Below are 20,190 nucleotides of genomic sequence, written 5' to 3' on the forward strand. Positions count from 1 at the left end.
TTATCGAATATGCGAAAACCCTTTTTAATTCCCTTGGCTGTCATTTTTTGACTGAAACCATAAGACTGATGCTTCTTCAAAGTAAAGAATACATTTTAGCTCTTAACCCAACAAATTCGTAGATTGGTTCTCCTTTCATTTCATCCTTATTTATTCCTATTTACTCGATGCGTAAACGTTTTGATCTTGTTCATTCAATCGTTTATTATCATCATCACCAAAAGAATGATCAAAATGTTCCTCTTTTGTTGGTATAATAGAGTATAATAACGAATCTGTATCTGTCATTAGCAGTTTTATGTTTTCATGTCCGTATCTAGATAAGAAATGATTGTAATGATAATCATACATGGTTAATTTTGCTAAATCCGTTACTGTCAAACCTACATATATGGGTTTGTTTAAGTATATATTTTTCTTCAACATTGATATTCCAACCACATCGTTTCCGTAAATATAATAATGTTTAAGTCTTGGACTGGCGTTTAATTTTTTAAATTTTGATTCGTCATTGATCATTGATATCGATTCGTTTTCTTACATTTTCAATAGTTTTACCGTATACACTGTTGATCAGAAGTTTATACCCTTTTTTTTCAATTTCATCTTTTGTTTCACACCATGCATAGAAGTTTTTCTCAACGTAATCTTTCATCCACGGAGATTGCTTGAAGGCTGGTGGGGGATGGCTACTGACATTAACCTTAAGGATTATATATTGTACAGGTATAAAGAAAGAATTCAAGAAAAAAGAACTCATATTAAATGTTGCCGAAGTGGAAGTAGGAGGTACTGCAATTTCACAATTCCTATACGCGAGCCGCCACTGTTCAATTCGTTAAACTTTATGCTTCAACCGGCAAATCTCCACCACTACATGTTGATATATATTTTCGAGATGAAATATATGTAAAAACCTTCTCAGTTATGCCAAGAACCATGGGTAAAAACATGGTCGCGACTGATTTGGTTGTTATGTAGAAGTACAGATAGAGATACATTTAAAGATGATTTCTAAGTCGAGAGTTCTAAGGTACAAATCCTTGTAAAGGCACTTTTATACGGGTTTAAATGCTAAATCGTCGATACCGGTGTTCTATGATGTTGAATTTCAATTAACCACACATCTTAGGAGTGGTCGACTGAGATTGTAGAAGACTACGCTTCATTTACACCATACATATTATCCTCATTCAGGCTCTGAAGTACTATCTGAAAGGTAATTACCGGAGGCTAAACAGGAAAAAATAAAAAAAAGTAGTGGGCAACGACTATTTTCAAAATAAGTCGACTAATATTTTTGTGTTGTTAAATTAGTCGACTAATTTTAATAATCGACTAATACAACTAATTTTGGTCGATCTACTCCCATGATTGTTTGTTAGTGATTAAGATTATATTTACAATTTTTATGGTGCTGAAAGTATGAATTATTTACGTGTTGTAAGTATAGTAATGAACTTGTTAAATCTCTGTTTAAATAAACACACGGATTTTCAAATTATAGAACTATATATATATTTATATTAATTAAAACATAATAAACAATTATAGAAGTGAATATTGAAAGTTCATCTTAATTACTCCAAAACCCAGGTCGATAGTCTACATACATTGATGAATCGAACGTTGTGGTACTGGGTATAACAAAACGTAAAAATTATTATATAGTAATTACTATAATAACGCATTGGATATTGAACCATATTTAAGTAGCCAGGAGGTAAGTTAACCTTACTAATTTTTTTGAAATAATGGGACGGATTCAAACTTGCCTTGTTAGAAAATAGGAAATTAGTCTTTAACAACTACAGACAGGTATTCAAAATGATTCTGAAGGCGAAATACTTTAATATATTCTCAAACAAGTGTAATAAAACTTTTGCTAAAGGTAGTTGTGGAAGGTTCTTGTAAACTTTACATAAGAAGATATCTCGTATTTTTTTGTTAAATTTTTAACATTTTCGTAACGGCCTCTGTGTACCACACAAAATATATCCAGTCCAGCGTAACCAGAAACAGTTATAAATTTAGATGTTTAATTAATTGTTAGCTTCTCCTGAAATCTTCATCCATAAAATCCGTAATTTGTTGATTAATGGTTGATAATGGCATATGAGAGGCTGTAGTTTTACAAGTTTTCACATCACATGTTACTTTAATGAAAAGGAAAAGAAGCTTGTCAATGAAATTAGGCAAGCTGAGTAGCACGCTTGTGTTAAAAACATGGTATAACACTAAAATGTCATGTTATATCATGCTGATCAATAATTATTAACATTTGCATTTATCAGCCCAAGATGGTTGTATAAGGAAGTTATAACTAAAGTCAGGTTAGGATACCCCCATTTGACTTATAATAGCTCATGGAAGACTGCCTTATTTTAGGTTACTGGTGTCATACTTTTTGGTTATTGTTTCTTGTTTCATTTTGTAAAAATTAACTTTTCTTCCTTTTTACAACTACATTGCCTTACATTAATACGTAGAAAAGGTGTAATATTCTATGTTTAATTAAGCATCAAAGTGTATATACCCAGTTAAAACTTTTCTTTTGCCAAAAATGTATCTTTTTAGGCAAAAAAAACAACCTCTACTGTTGATCCATACTTGTGTATATTTTTTGAGATTTAGAAATTCAATGATCATTCAGTTATGACATAGACTCTGGTTTTCTTGTTATAGTAAATCATTTCCTTACATAACTCACATAGGTTGGTGCTTTGGAACGTGCTCCGATCCGTAACATTTCTTAAATTGTGTTTGACATTATTGTTAGCTCCAAGCTCACGGGATCAGATGCTATATTTATGTAATATTTCATTAACTATGCTTATTTTAAGTTCACTATTATAATAAATATTATAATTACTTTATATTTTTTTCAGAGTATGGATACACAAACTGGTACTTCATTTTTGGAAGAAGATCCATTATCGTTACCTATTAAAAAAGAAAATATGCATGAAACAGAGGAAACTGAATATTTTTTTGTACCTCTTGCCAAGACAAATGATGAAGTGACAATATTTAAACAAGTAAGCTATTTTATGTTTTATATTGATTTAAGTTAAAAATATAAAACCTAGTTATTGTAAGAACTCTGAATTTTTTCTATTCATTAATATATTTTTATTTACTTTTGTAGCCAACATAATGTTTAGCATCTATGTCTGACATGAGATGTTTTGATTTATAGTGTAAAGAAACAATTATTAATGAAGTATAAGCAGGTAAATAAATACCTTTGATGAACAGATTGCACCTAATATTTTACAGTAAACATTTTTTGCATATCAAAGAAAATACATTGTACTGATGCTTCATGCTATAAACAAAGCTGCCTAAACATTATTATACCCAGATTCAACATTGTTTACAAAGATAGTAGTAAAACAGTACAATGGTATCCTTGCTTTTATGAAACTTGTTCAGTTATGAGGAAGCTATTTTTATAGTTTTTGATAATCCCTATTCTAGGTTACAGCATTTTTGTTTTCAAACAAGATTGATGTGTATTTTTTTTTACCAGTTATACCAGTGACATGTGACTTACCAAACCAGTTAGAGTGTGTTTTCTATTGATCATATTGTGTGTATTATTCTATTGTGATCGATTAATTAATGCCAGTGCCTACAATACATTTGTGTTCTGGCGGTGTGATATCTGATTATATACTGAAAGATGCCAGTTGCATACTAATATGGAAGCACTCACACAGATGAGTTATTTCTGTGAAAATCAATTTATTTTATGACTTAAAAAAAAATACATGTTTTTGAGCTTTTGGATTCTGTATAGCAGTGCAATAAATGAATGGAGGCCCTCTTAAACCTATGAGGCATTTTTCCCTCCTTTCTTTGTGAAAAGAGTGGACTTTCTCTTCTTGAATACTAGTTCAAAAGTTCATATGTTGATTAGTACAAAAATATAAACAAGAGTAGCAAAAAATTTAGTAGAAGTCAATTCTTATGTAAGGTTAAGTGTTTAGTGCAGATATAATTCAGTAGTATTTTTTTACATGCAATAAAGAATGTGCTATATCTACTTTGTCTATACTTTATTTGAAGTTTCAAATTAATTATTGGAATCTAATTAACTTAAAATTTTTATAAAAGTATTTGCTTGAGTTTATACATTGTTCAAATAGAATGTATAGAAAATTTCAAGCAATATTTTGGATCTGTCTGTTTTGAAATATTTTCTAACCAGTATAATAAAATAATTAACATTAGCTGCTACAAAAAACTGATTGGTTCCTCACATAACTTGCTAGTACTGGCCTTGAGAATCCACGGTAGTTTTTAACTCACAACCTTATTTCATTGTTTTTTACATATATTGTGGACTATGATGTATGATTATGAACACCCCAATAGCACAGTAGAATAATATTACACATTCCTTTCATGTGCTGTCATCTGTTGACACCCACAGTAAGCTATATATGAAATCTGTTATGTCAGATGGGGTTTGTTAGTGATTAAGATGATGTTTACAGTTTTTACAGAGTGAAAGAATTGTTTATTATTTATGTGTAGAAAGTATATTAGTATACCTAAAAATGATGATATATAATTTCTATAATAACTCATTTAATAATTAATTATATTTGTGTAGCCAGGAGGTAAGTAAATCTTATGTATTTTTTGTAAAGTATTGGAACCTCATCCAGGACTGTCATACTCACCCCATAACAAATGTGAAATTAATCATGAACTATAGCAGATAGATATTCAGAATGATTCTGAAGGCGAAATGCTTTGAATTATTCTTAAAAAAGTATAATTAAAACATTAAACATATTTATGGAAATAGGCAGGTTTCCATGTGCGTTTGGTTTTTCAGTTGAAATCATATCATTCATATAAATTACATTTTTGATGAAAATTTGGTGTATTGGTACAGATTATTTAGTTCTCTGTAAGATAGTTGTAGAAGGTTCTTGTGAACTTATGTGTAAGAAGAGATAATCTCATATTTTTCTGTTAAATTTTTAACACGTTTGTTGCGGTATGCCACATATACATGCCATAATAGGAAGTTGTTATGTTATTGTTGTCCTATGCGTAATTTCAGTACTGTCCTGAGCTGTAAGTTATTTAACTTAATTCTTGTGCTGTACAGGCGTCATTGTTGCCATATTGTACTTTACAACTGTGTGTTACAGCTCATAATGTGCTATGTGTAATGAATGCTTTATTTCTCTTTATAATTAAAAGTATTTTTTAAAATGATTTTGTAGTTTACGTTATCTTTCAGGAAACATATGAACTAAGTCTAGTTGAAACAGTTGTTTTATACATATTCTTATTTAGCATCTCTTCATAATAATTATTACAGGTAATTTTGCTGGCTTGTTCCGTGCTATCATCATTTCTTTTGTTAAAATATGACAAATTTTCTAGAAGAAAAAACTTTTTATTGTAATTTATGATTGTGTATAATTAATTTAAGAAAGATGAAAAATAAAATTACGAATTTCAGACTACAAATGATAAAAGAGCATTCGATATTTATGAATTTAAAAAAGCTGTTTTACAATCACATCTTCAAAATGTAATATTATGTTAACAAATAGTAATTAATCAAGTCAAAAGTAAATCAAATTATTAATTAATAATTTGGATGATGTTTATATGAAAGTGTGTAAACATATTATGTGAAGCGATTAAGACCCAAATTATCTGGAAATAAATTGTATGTTTCGTTCAGTACTTATATTATTAAAATATACACTTTAATGGAGGTTTTTTTTTTAAAGAAAAATAAATCAACATTAACTTCATTTAGGAATATTAAGATGACAAATCAAAACAGTGAGTAATGGATTAGAAAATATAGTATAATTTAATTTATAAATAAAAACCAGCATTTATAAAATTAAGTAATATTATGAATGTTTTATTGAAGAATTTATTGAACAACTTATGATAAAGATATATGAAAAGGAAATAAAATTGACAGAAAGAGATTAAAAAACAATGTGATATGTGGTATGGAACAACTGTATACTGAACAAAAATGCAAGGTCAAACAGTTCAGCATATAGAGTAAATTAATGTAAAAACTACACAGTTTTGAACTGTGTATCAGGACGGCCAATATGCCACATAATGCATAATTACCTATCACATAATGCATGGTAGGTAATTACTATACGGCATCATAATAGCCCATACAGCAAGATGGTTAAGATCCTTTATTATATGCCGCAGCAAAATTGGTTCTGTGTACCACAAAAAATATGTGCATCCTGGTATTACCAGAAACAGTATAATAAATTTAGATTAGTTAATTGGTTGCTTCTCCTGAAATCTTCATCCAAAAAATCAGTAATCTGTTTATTAATGGTTGATAATAGCATCTGAGAGGCTGTAGTTTTACAAGTTTTCACATAACATGTTACTGTGTCAGATGCTTGCAAATGAAATTAGGCAAACTCAGTGGTATGCTTGTGTTAAAACCATGACATCACATTGAAATATCATGTCATATTATGTTGATCCATAAGTGTTAATGCTGGCATTTATCACTCTGAGATGTTTGTGTGAGGAAGTTATAACTAGGGCCAGGTTAGGACACCCTCTGTTGACATGTACTTCTAATAGCTCATGGAAGACTGCTTTATTTTATGTTACTGGCATCTTACTCTTAGATTATTGTTTCTTATCTGTAAGAAATAAATTTTCTTCTTTCTTTTTTGCAACTACATTGCCTTATATTAATACTTACAAAATGTGTAAATAATCTTGGTTTATTTAAGCATCAAAGTGTACATACCAGTTAAAACTTTTCTTTTGCCAAAAATTGTATCCTTTTAGGTAATAAAAAACAATGAACTCTACTGTTATTACACACTCATTTATATTTTATTTGAGATGTAGAAATTCAATGATCATTCAGTTATACCATAAGACTGGTTTTCATGTTGTGTTTGTTATTAACATAAATTATATTTATAGTAAGTTACTTCCATACATAACTCACATAGGTTGGTGGTTTGAACATGCTCTGATCCGTAACATGTCTTAAATTATCTTTGACATTATATTTCGCTCTAAGCTCTTGAGATCAGGTGTTACATTTATGTAATATTTCATTAACCACGCTTATTTGAAGTCCCACTTTTATAATAAAATATTATGACTACTTTATATTTTTTCAGACTATGGATTCACAAACTGGTAATTCATTTTTGGAAGAAGATCCATTATTGTTGCCTATTAAAAAAGAAAATATGCATGAAACAGAGGAACCAGAAAATTTGTTTGTACCTCTTGCCAAGGCAGATGATGAAGAGACAATATTTAAACAAGTAAGCTATTTTATCTTGGTTTAAGACATTAATATAAAACCAGTTATTATAAGAACTCTGAATTTCTCTATTCATCAAGATATTTTTATTTACTGTTTATGGCCCACATAGCGTTTAGCATCCATGTCTGAATGAGTTATTTAATTTATAGTGTAAAAAAAACAATTATTAATGAAGTATAGGTAGGTAAATACCTTTGATGAACAAATTGCCCCTAACATTTTACTGTAAACATTTTTTGCAATGATACATATCAAAGAAAATACATCAAACTGATGCTTCATGCTATAAATATAGCTGCCTAAACATTATTCATTTTATACCCAGATTCAACATTGTTTACAATGATAGTAGTAAAACAGTACAAAGTTATCCTTCCATATATGAAGTGTGTCAGTTACGAGGAAGCTTAGTTGTAATTTTTTATAATCTCCATTCTAGGTCACTGCATTTTTTGTTTTCAAACAAGATTGATGTGTACTTTTATGTTTACACCAGTGATGTGTGTCTTTTACCAAACCATGAAGTTTGTGTTTGGGAGGAAATATTTTTCTATTGATCGATTAATTAATGCCAATGTCTACAATATACAGGGCGTTTCATAATGTTCTTCGGCGTTTTGAAAATTCGTTAACAAAAAACTATTTCACTCGTAAGAATAAAACATGTACTGTACGAAAGAGTACTTCAAATAGTTTTTTCAACATATACTTGGCTATTAGTAAACCATTTGCTTGCTAGGCATTGACAGTAGAGAAAATGGCTGCCACGGGAAGCAAGAAGTCGTTATGTCTGTTAGAATTTCACTTGTCAAAGTCAGTAATTTTTGTGCAACGTGTGTTTCGGTTGAAATTTCATAAGGAGCCATCAAGTGACAATTCAATTCGTGCATGGTATAAACAATTCAGTGAATGCTTGTATAAGCGAAAATCAACTGGTCGTCCATCAACCTCAGAAGTCAATGTCGAATGTGTGCGTGCAAGTTTCATTCGCAGCCCGTCAAAATTGACTGCGGCTGCAGGCAGAGAATTAGGAATTCCGAAACGTAAACGTTTATTATGCAAACCGTACCATCTTCAATTAAGCCAGTGTCTTTCTGATGGAGATAAAACATGTAGGCTCGATTTTTGTTTACAGTTACAGGAAAAGATGTTGTTAGATGAAGGTTTTCTAAACAAGATAATTTTCAGCTATGAAGCTACTTTCCATATTAGTGGCAAAGTAAACCCCAAACGTGCGAGTTTGGGGAACTGAAAACCCACACGCTTATGTGGAATACATTCAGGATTCTCTGAAAGTAAACGTTTTTTGTGCGATCTCTCGTGAGGCAGTGTATGGGTCGTTCTTTTTTATAGAAACGACAGTAACCAGCATGATATACCTGGATATGTTACAATTACGGCTTATGCCTCAGCTACTCAACGACTTCATTTTCCAGCAAGATGGTTGTCCTGCCAATTTTCTTAACAAGGTTCGACAGTACCTTAACACAACATTACCTCGGTGCTGGATAGAACGTGCGTCTGAAGAAGACCAACACATTATGGTTTGGCCACCAAGATCACCAGACCTCACGTCATGTGATTTCTTTCTCTGGGGTTACGTGAAAGATAAGGTGTTTATCCCATCAATGCTGCACGATATCTCTGAGGTAAAGGATTGCATAATCAATGCAGTCAACTCTATCGAAAATGACATGTTAGAACAAGTTTGGCAAGAGCTAGACTTTCGTGTTGATATGTGTCATGTCACTAGAGGAGCACATATTGAACATTTATAGATTTTAACAAAAACTGTTTGAGTCCCTGCATCACTTCGTACAACTTTCATTTAGGTAAGTGAAATACTTTTTTTGTATTGACTTTTTTTAACTCCTAAGGACATTATGAATCACTGTATTTGTGTTCTATGCGGTGTCAAGTCTGATTATATAATGAAAGATGCCAGTTGCATACTACTATGGAAACAATAAGACACATGACTTATTTCTGAGAAAATCTATTTATTTTATGACTTTAAAAAAAATTAGATGTTTTTGAGCTCTTGGATTCTGTATAGCATTGCAATAAATGAGTGGAGGCCCTCTTATACTTACAAAGCATTTTTCTCCCCTTTCAGTCTGAAAACAGTGAACTTTCTGTCCTTGCATACTCATTTAAAAGTTAATATGTTGATTGGTACAAAAATATAAAACAAGGATAGCAGAAAATTCAGTATAAGTCAATTCTTATATAAGGTTAAGTGTTTAGTGCAGATAGAATTCAGTGGTATTCACTTAAAATTTTTATAAAAGTATTTGCTTGTGTTTGTACATTCTTCAAATAGAATGTATAGAAAATTTCAAGCAATATTTTGGGTCTGTCTGTTTTGAAATATTTTCTAACCAGTTTAATAAAATAATTAACATTAGCTACTACAAAAAACTGATTGGTTCCTCACATGACTTTTCAGTACTGGCCTTGAGAATCCATGGTGGTTGTTAACTCACAACCTTATTTCATTGTTTTTTATACATATTGTGGACTGTGATGTATGATTTCAAACACCCCAATGGCACAATAGAATAATAATACACATTCCTTGCACGTGCTGTAGTCTGTTGACACCCTCAGTAACGTATATATAAAATCTGTTCTGTCAGATGGTGTTTGTTAGTGATTAAGATGATGTTTACAGTTTTTACAGAGTGAAAGGTTTGTTTATTATTAACGGGTTGTAAGTATATTAATATACCTAAAAATAATAGTATATTAATTTATATAATTACTCACTTAATAATTCATTATATTTGAGTAGCCAGGAGGTAAGTAAATCTTATGTTATTTTTGGGAAATATTGGAACCTCATCCAGGACATCATACTCACCCCGTTAGCAAATGGGAAGTTAGTCATGAACTATAGCAGACAGATATTCAGAATGACTCTGAAGACGAAATGCTTTGTAGTATTCTTAAACTAGTATAATTAAAACATTAAACATATTTATGGAAATAGGCATGTTTCCATAAAATTGTGGTTTTTCAGTTTAAATCATATCCTACATGTAAATTACATTTTTGATGAAATGTTGTGTCAGATTATGGTGATCAATAAGTTTTAATGCTGGCATTTGTGAATCCAAGATGTTTGTGTGAGGAAGTTATAACTATGGCCACGTTAGTTCTTTTGACTAACGTACTTCTAATACCACATGGAAGACTGCTTTATTTTATGTTGCTGGCATCTTACTCTTAGATTATTGTTTCTCATCTGTAAAAATTAACTTTTCTTCTTTCTTTTTTGCAACTACATTGCCTTATATTAATACTTACAAAATGTGTAATTAATCCTGGTTTATTTAAGCATCAAAGTGTACATACCAGTTAAAACTTTTCTTTTGCCAAAAATTGTATCCTTTTAGGTAATAAAAAACAATGAACTCTACTGTTATTACACAGTCATTTATATTTTATTTGAGATGTAGAAATTCAATGATCATTCAGTTATACCATAAGACTGGTTCTCATGTTGTGTTTGTTATTAACATAAATTATTTTTGTAGTAAGTTACTTCCATACATAACTCACATAGGTTGGTGCTTTGGAACATGCTCTGATCCGTAACATGTCTTAAATTATCTTTGACATTATAGTTCGCTCCAAGCTCTTGAGATCAGGTGTTACATTTATGTAATATTTCATTAACCAAGCTTATTTGAAGTCCCACTATTATAATAAACTATTATGATTACTTTATATTTTTTCCAGAGTATGGATTCACAAACTGGTAATTCATTTTTGGAAGAAGATCCATTATTGTTGCCTATTAAAAAAGAAAACATACATGGAATAGAGGAAACAAAATATTTGTTTGTACCTCTTGCCAAGACAGCTGATGAAGTGACAATATTTAAACAAGTAAGCTATTTTCTATTTTATCTTGGTTTAAGTCATTAATATTAAACCAGTTATTGTAAGAACTCTGAATTTCTCTATTCATCAAGATATTTTTATTTACTGTTTATGGCCCCCATAGCGTTTAGCATCCATGTATGAATGAGATATTTTGATTTATAGTGTAAAAAAACAATTATTAATGAAATATAGGTAGGTAAATACCTTTGATGAACAAATTGCCCCTAACATTTTACCGTAAACATTTTTGCAACGATACATATCAAAGAAAATACATCAAACTGATGCTTCATGCTATAAACATAGCTGCCTAAACATTATTCATTTTATACCCAGAAAAAATTATTAAGTCATTTTAAGTAAAACAGTACAAATTTATCATTGCATTTATGAAGCATGTCAGTTAAGAGGAAGTTTTGCTATAATTTTTGATAATATCCATTCTAGGTCACTGCAGTTTTTTTTCAAACAAGATTAATGTGTTTTTTTATGTTTACACCAGCGACTTGTTTCTTTTACCAAACTATTTAGATTATGCTTAGGTGCAAACATTTTTCTATTGAGCTATTAATTTTTTGCCAATGCCTACAATATTTCTGGGTTTTGGCATTATCAACTATTCCAGTTGAATACTATTATAGAAGCACTCATACAGGTGACTTATTTCTGTGAAAATTAATTCATTGTATGATTGTAAGAAAAATTGGTGTTTCTTTTTTTGCCTATAAAGCTTATAAATTATTATTATTATTGTCGCAGAATATGGATGCACAAGGTGGTAGTTCAGTTTTGGGTGAAGATCCATTATCCTCCAGTATTAAAAAAGAAATCAAGCATGAAACAGAGCAAACAGAATATTTGTTTGAACCTGTTGTCATAACAGATGATAAACTGATGACAACATCTAGACAAGTAAGATATTTTCATTTCCTGTTTAATAGTTTACTTAATATTTAGCATACTTGTTTAGAACTAGATATTTTGATTAAAAGTGTAAAACAAATTACAAACAGTTTGTGGAGGATTGCAGCGGATTTGACACAAGTCAGTCCTGAAAACTCATGGCTTTTGAAAAAAAATAAACATTCTGTGCTGGGTTTTTATAAAAGGTTTGTTGTGTCCTTCTTCATAGTGCCAAGGTATACTGTTGCTTATCACACAACAAACCTACTGAAATGCAGCTGATAGATTCTTGCAAGTGAATTTATAATCTATTCATGGAAACCAGGTTTATAATGAACATTGTTTTCATCACAGTAAATAACTTTGATGTTTCTCTTATGGTGCTGTACATGTGTCACAGCGCAAAAAAATTCTGTAACACAACAAATTGTTTATCTCCTCACAGACAGCATGTTGTTATATTACTACTGTAAAAACATCTGTAAAACACAGAAATTAATAAATGTAAGAAATATTGTACGTAACGTAAGTAATATTATATTATTTCTGAGGGTTTCTAGGGATTTTTAATGTGGTTTTATACCATTTCTCTAGGGTTTTTCAATACTCATTGATTAGAATATTTTTTCATGTTTAGAAATTGTAATTGGTAATTATAATAAAATGATTGTAATATAATAATATGAACATTACATAATATAAATCTGAAAATTAGTGGAATATTTGAAATTTCACTACTTTTTAGAAAAAAAACTTGCCCTTTTTAAGCCATAGAGCATATTGACTTTCTCAAAAAATGGAAACTTTTTAGAGTTTCCTTTCACTGAGAATTTAATTTGTATTTAAATGGCAGTTTAAATTAAATTTCTTCTTAAATTGTTGGCAGTCCATAAATATCCATTAGAAAATGCTAAACCATTCCCAGTATTGAATTCACTGTCCACAGTCTGGCCAGTAATCTTTGAATCGCTTTATTTGGGATGAGACTGAGCTTCTTACAAATTGTCTTGTTGCAGTTATTTTTTCTGTTGAGCTAATTTTTGCATGGGTTGTTGAGACTGCATCACATAGTTGTTGGCATGTCTTAGTTTTTTCATCAAAGTGTCTACTACTTCACTCATATTTCTTTACTGATCCAATCTTCCCAAAGTCTTCGATTAGTGTTCTTTCACTATGTCAATTAGGAACCAGTATACCTCTCTTTCTTTTTTCCCGTTTAGCCTCTGGGAATTACCATTAAGATATTACTTTAGTGGATGAAAGAGGATGGTATGTATGAATGTAATCTTGTACAGTCTCAGTTCAACCATTCTTGAGATGTGTTGTTAATTGAAACTCAACCACCAAAGAACACTGGTATCCACCATCTAGTATTCAGATCTGTATAAAAGTAACTGACTCTTCTTGGACTTGAACACTGGAACTCTTGACTTCCAAATCAGCTGATTTGAGAAGACGTGTTCACCACTAGACCAACCTGGTGGGTAGGAACTTGTGGTAGTTCACTATCTGTGTATACTCTTTATGCTTATGAAGATGTATTAAATGAGAAATATTCATTGTTCTGTGTGCACGTGGAAAGACAATGAACAAACAGTGACGACAAAGAATCGCATCTTCTTGTGTTGAGACACTTCTTGTCTCAACATCCTGATTGACTCATGGAAGTTAACTCTACTCAATACAGGATTACAAACTAACCTTTGTAGAAAACGTTACTCATAATGTACAGAATAAAATCCCTCAACCTATGTTCATGTTTATATAGGTGTGTAGTTACTTTTCAAATGCACTGGATTATGAACTTCCTGTTAGATCTAGTGCTTAAGAATGGTACATTTTCATCAAGTTATATGGTAGCAATGAATTTAATTGACATAATGTGATATTTCTGAATATTTTGTCTGCAAAGATGTTAATCATGTTACTCAAAATATTATATATGTATTGTATATATATTATATATAATATAATATTATATATAATATATATATTATATATATTGTGGGAGCTATAAAGAGTGGGAAAAATTCTCCTTCCTTCTTTAACAATTTTACCATAAAGAGTTCAGTGATTGGTTTTCCCTATTAACCAATTTTAGAGATCTTAGCAATGAAATATATTGAATTTATTTATGCTTTCATCATTACTGCAAATAAGATCAATATTGACTGATGAAGAAAAATAAGTAACTTCATAATCAATTAATTTTTTCTAAACGATGTCTTATCGAATTTGGATGTCGGGTGTTAATTTCATACCAACATGCTGTTGTACTGTTTTATCACAATGTTTGGCCAAAACTTTGCAGAAGGTTTTGCCAAACCTTGACACAATGAACTGTGGTTTTGATCCTACAATAAATCCACTATTGATCCGAAATGATTTCACTAACACCAAATGTCAATAGTGCATGTTAATTAATTTTTTTGTTTGCTAAGATCTAAATTCTATTGCTGATAGTATTCTCTTAAAATCAGAAAACAGTTAAAAAGTTTTTAAATAAGACATCTAAAAATTTAAGTTCTTTTACTTTTACTATTTTTACTAAACACTCTGGAATTATCAGAAGTATACTTTTCTATTCTGTTACAAAATTAAGAAGTTAAATCCTAGAACCACAATTTATCAAAAACGAAATAGTTATCTGTAAATTATTTCTTAGCAGATTTTAAATTGCATTACTAACTTCTAGTACGAATCTTTACGTGATTTAGAAACATGATAACATTTCTCAAGAAATGTGTAGCTCACTCCTGTAGGTAAATTATATATATTTATTTCAAGTTTTATTGCAGCACTCGTTGCTTTTCTCATGGTACTCTCATTTTTGTGTAGCAGAATGGATTGAAAGAAATTAAAATTCTTCGTTTGACATTTTCATGGACAATATATATATTTTGGATCTTCAGTGTATAATTCTTTCATTGTTAAGCTGATTCACATATCTAGTACTAAACCTGTTTTCTAATTTTTCATATAAATTGATGTTAATACTGTTCTCTGTGTTTGATTTTGTAAGACGAAATGCAGGGACCAGTAACTTAATCTAGGGATGAGTTAAGGAAATATTTACACTTATTGCCAGATTTCATTTTCATTCAGTTAATATTAACAAAACTAAACTACAGTAATTTTTTTTTTTTTTTTTTTTTATTTGCTATTACAAAAATTGTCTCTAGTCAGTCCAGCTTTAGTTTCTATACTATGTAGCACATAGTTTGGGAATTGTGTTATATTTTGTTCCTTATTTTTTAACTTCTTATACAAATGAAATTTTTATTTTTGCTACTTACAAACAAAGATATTGTGCTTACTTTAATATGAAGATAAGATATTTAATGTTAGAGTGTAAGTTGTCAATTTTTAGTTGGCATTATTAAAATTAACAAAGTTTTCCGATAGATAACTTAACAGTTATGTTAATTTTTTTAGGATCTTAGTGAAAAAGCTATCGATGATGTGGACGAAAGAAGTACTGAAAGTAGTTCACAGAGTTCAAAATGTATGGTTTGCAATAAATTAAAAAATAACTGTATATGTGATAATGGCAATGATAAAGAATATGATGATGTAAACAGTTTCTCTATTAAAGAAAAATACTTGCAAATTACAGAAAAAACCGTTAAAGAAATGGACATAATATCTTCTCATCTTCCTATTCACACATGTGTTTTTTGTCAGGAGTCTTTCACTCAGAGATCTACTTTAGAGTCACACTTAAATATTCATGTTGTCAAAAAAAACTTAATATGTGATTTATGTAAAAAAACGTTTACTCAACGCAGTAGTTTAAAAACACATCTCTCCATTCATACTGGTGAGAAAAAATTCAGTTGTAATTTTTGTAAAAAAGGTTTTACTCAAAGCAGTCATTTAAAAACACATCTCGCTATTCATACTGGTGAGAAGAAATTCACTTGTAATTTTTGTAACAAAACATTTAGTGTCAAGTGCAATTTAAAAACACATCTCTACATTCATACTGATGAGAAAAAGTTCACTTGTAATTTTTGTAAGAAAACATTTAATCAAAGAAGTAATTTAAAAAGACATCTCTCTATTCATACTGGTGAGAAAAAATTCACTTGTAAATTTTGTAAAAAAACTTTTAATCAAAGCGGTAGTTTAAAAACACATCTCTCTATTCATACTGGCGAGAAAAAATTCAGTTGTAAATTTTGTAAAAAAACTTTTAATCAAAGCGGTAGTTTAAAAACACATCTCTCTATTCATACTGGTGAGAAAAAATTCAGTTGTAAATTTTGTAAAAAAACTTTTAATCAAAGCGGTAGTTTAAAAACACATCTCTCTGTTCATACTGGTGAGAAAAAATTCACTTTTGTAAGAAAACATTTAGTGTTAGTGGTAATTTAAAAAAAACATCTTTCTATTCATACTGGTGAGAAGAAATTCACCTGTAATTTTTGTAAAAAAGGTTTTACTCAAAGAAGTCATTTAAAAACACATCTCGCTATTCATACTGGTGAGAAAAAATTCAGTTGTAATTTTTGTGAAAAAACTTTTAATCAAAGCAGTAGTTTAAAAACACATCTCTCTATTCATACTGGTGAAAAAAAATTCATTTGTGATTTTTGTAAGAAAACATTTAATCAAAAGAGTAATTTAATAACACACCTCTCTATTCATACTGGTGAGAAAAAGTTCACTTGTAATTTTTGTAAGAAAACATTTAATCAAAGAAGTAATTTAAAAACACATCTCTCTATTCATACTGGTTAGAGAAATTTCACATGTAATTTTTATCGAAAAACCTTTACACAGAAGTCAAATTAGGTTGACAAAGTGGTATAAATTCTTTATTTGTTATAAAGTCTTTGCAGTTTATTGTGAGTATTTTTTATTTATTTATTTTTTTCATTGTATACAGTATTCAAAACTTTATACAAGTTTATAAATAAGATTTTTTGGAATTATTTGTATAATAGTATCCACTTACCAACAATCTTTTAATGTTATGTTATAGTGCTTTTGGATATTAATCCATTCTTAGGAACACTGATGTCTAATGCATTATATTTCCTTCACATACCATTAAAATACTAAACGAATTTTGAATTTTTAAATAAAAAATTATAAATATAACAATTGATTGTCAAAAGGTAAAAATAATATCAACATTATCTATCATGTCAGTATGAAGGCCTCAATTGTTATGTAACAAATAACAATTGAGTAACCAACCATCAGGACCCTCCATGCTGAATTAATTTATAAAATATTTCAAGTTTTATAATTAAAAATAAAAGAATAAAAAAGTAGAAAATCTTACCTTATGTCAGGAAAAAGAAAACTGATGACCAAAAACATTAAATTTTGATTTTCTGACATTCAATAAAAATTCAGGGTTTTCCGTGACAGTCTAAGATACACCTCACCTTATAAAGCACAAGGCTTGTTTTTCACTGTTTTGTACTAATAAATTCTGACTAGCCACTTCCATCAACAAATTTACTTGTTTTTTGTATATATAATTTTGTAATAAAATTATATATACAAATAATATATAATTATATATTATAATTATAATTATAATATGTCCGTAACAGTAAAAAAGATTACTCTGAATAACTTACACAGTAATATATATTATCATTACCAATAAAATAAGTAATCGGAATATTTCGAGCACAGCAATGACTAAATAATATGGCGCACTCAAAATATTTCGAGCGCAGCAATGATTAAATGATACGAAGCACTCGAAATATTATGAGTGTAGCAATTAAAAGGTTAATGATATGTGAAGGATGTAATTATAATGTATAACACATCAATGTTCCTAAGGATGGATTAATATCTGAAAGCGCTAGAACATAATATTAAAGATTGTTGGTAAACGGATACTATTATATAAATAATTTATAAAAAACCAACGGGCCATGATTAGTAATAAAATTCATTTATATAATGTGTGTACAATTCTATCAATAAAGCTTTGTAATAACTTATGTATTACATGATTTTCTTTATTTCACGTTGTCTAAAAAGTATTAAGCCTTTGGAGGCCAAAATTGAAAATACATTTATTGTTATTGAAAAATAACATTTTGAGACCACATGCACAATTTTTTTTCAATAACCTTCTGCCATTTTTCCTTCACACCATAAACCTTACACTATAGAACTTCTGTGGTTTCATAAAATTGTGACGCATGTTTTTCACAGGCCTTTTTTGAAGCTAATTGAAACCATTCAGAGAGTTGTTGCAGAGACTGAAACAAATGATATTCTGATGGTGCTAAGTCCATTCTATGTGGTGGATGCATCAAAACCTCCCAGTCAAGTTCCCTTAATTGTTGACAGGTCATTAAAGATATACGCGGTCTGGCGGTTTTCCGCATGGTGTATGACATCCTTTCTGTGGACCTATTGAGACTGTTTCTTTTGAATTGCTAGTTGCAATCATGCTAACTGATGACAGTACTGTTCTGAGTCTATCATCTGCCTGGTGGCAGCAGCTTGTGATGCACAATACCCTTCCACTCTCACCAAACACACTGCAAAATTTTCCTGATTCTCCTCGCTTCAGTCACAATCTTTTTTGCATGTTGTTGTCTTAGGATATCCACTTTGCATCACTGGTTATTCATTTGGCTTCAGTGGCTCAATTTCATTACGTTTCAGCCGAGAATCAGAGACAGAAATTCGATCGAGTAAAGTTTTCTCAGTCAGATGATGTGGCACTGAAACGTCGAGCTTCTTTTTGTACCCAGCTTTCTCCAAATGGTTTAACAATGTTAGGTTATGGGTGTTAGGTAATTGGCAATTACATGCCTAGACTATTGGCAGAATATAATTCACTTTCTCTGTAGTTGGTCGTCCACTGCAAGGAGCATCTTGGACATCAGAATTTTGAAAACAAAAGCGACTGAACAATCTTTTGACTGTTGGTTTTGGTAACATATCTTGCCCATAAACAACACAAGTTTCTTCACGGGCCTGCATGGCATTTGCATTTATCAAAATAAAATTGTAAAATGTTCATCAGTTTTGCAGAAAGCCCACTCATCTTCACAGCGCAATACCTTATATCCTAGTATAAGAATTGCAAATTTTTTGCATATCTACTAGTTTCAACTGCCAGCTGTCTAGTGATGTTTGGGCTGACCCACTGCAACTCATATACGCTGAGATTTGGGACACTAAACTATCTAGTGTGCAAAATGCTCAGTACTCTTTAGACTACCTATTATTAATCCCTAACAAACTAAAACTACAAGTTTAAGACATTGTTAGAAAGATATTCATTAAGTTAAGAGTATATTAGATGTAATTGAGAAAGAATATTAAAAACTGTGTGTTTATATATATCTATAAATATAAAATAACATGTGAGTCATTTATAATCAACGTCCAGAAATCACTAATTAAGATTAATTGATGGAAGTTTGTATACACGTTTTTGTTACAGTGTAAGCAAGCACTAACAAAGAATTCTTTGAAATTTCGAGTTTAAAAGTTCAAATCGAGTAACATTGAAATTTACTATTTTTTAAATTTCTCTGTAACAAATGTAGATATCTACTTGATTTCTGGTGTGTGTGTAATCTTCATGTGAATATCAAAAGTGCCGATGATATACAGGGTGGCAGCTCAACAAATACAGCAGCCACTGCCACTCTTATTGTATTTATAATGTGATTGGCTGCACCAGCCTCTGGTTACTTGACTAAAAAACATAAAATTAAAAATAATTGACCGTGATTGGAAAGCAAGTAACCATGATGTGTCGGCAACGACGCGACAGGGATGACACTTAGTACAGTTACTAATGGATGATAATAAATTTTAAGTGTAATGAAAAAAATATAAAGGCTGACTGTGATTCAAAACTAGAACCTTCCCAATGAATTTCAGAGACGTTACCACTTTGTTAGAATGATAACAGCAACACTACTAATAATAATAGTATAAATATAGTTATAAATATTTCAGTTCTGATGATCCAACTAAGTCGAAGAATAATCTGTGTGCAACATCAGATAAAATTAAAAATTGTACAAATAATTTTTAAGCTTAATATTGTTAATTATTTGTTTAATATACATTTG

At 30.1% G+C, this 20,190-nt stretch overlaps 1 protein-coding gene across 1 annotated transcript in view; it reads left to right on the top strand.

The window, feature by feature from the left end:
* Nucleotides 1-20,190, top strand: part of LOC142333364 (uncharacterized) — a 104,048-nt gene that overhangs the window by 58,460 nt on the left and 25,398 nt on the right. The window contains exons 6-11 of the mRNA XM_075380386.1: nt 2,889-2,907; nt 4,622-4,628; nt 7,170-7,319; nt 11,066-11,215; nt 11,972-12,124; nt 15,551-16,355. Coding sequence (XP_075236501.1) covers nt 2,889-2,907; nt 4,622-4,628; nt 7,170-7,319; nt 11,066-11,215; nt 11,972-12,124; nt 15,551-16,355 — 1,284 coding nt within the window. The remainder of the gene's footprint in view (nt 1-2,888; nt 2,908-4,621; nt 4,629-7,169; nt 7,320-11,065; nt 11,216-11,971; nt 12,125-15,550; nt 16,356-20,190) is intronic.

Source organism: Lycorma delicatula, chromosome 12 (genome assembly GCF_047948215.1).
Source record: "Lycorma delicatula isolate Av1 chromosome 12, ASM4794821v1, whole genome shotgun sequence".
NCBI classification, from domain to species: domain Eukaryota; kingdom Metazoa; phylum Arthropoda; class Insecta; order Hemiptera; family Fulgoridae; genus Lycorma; species Lycorma delicatula.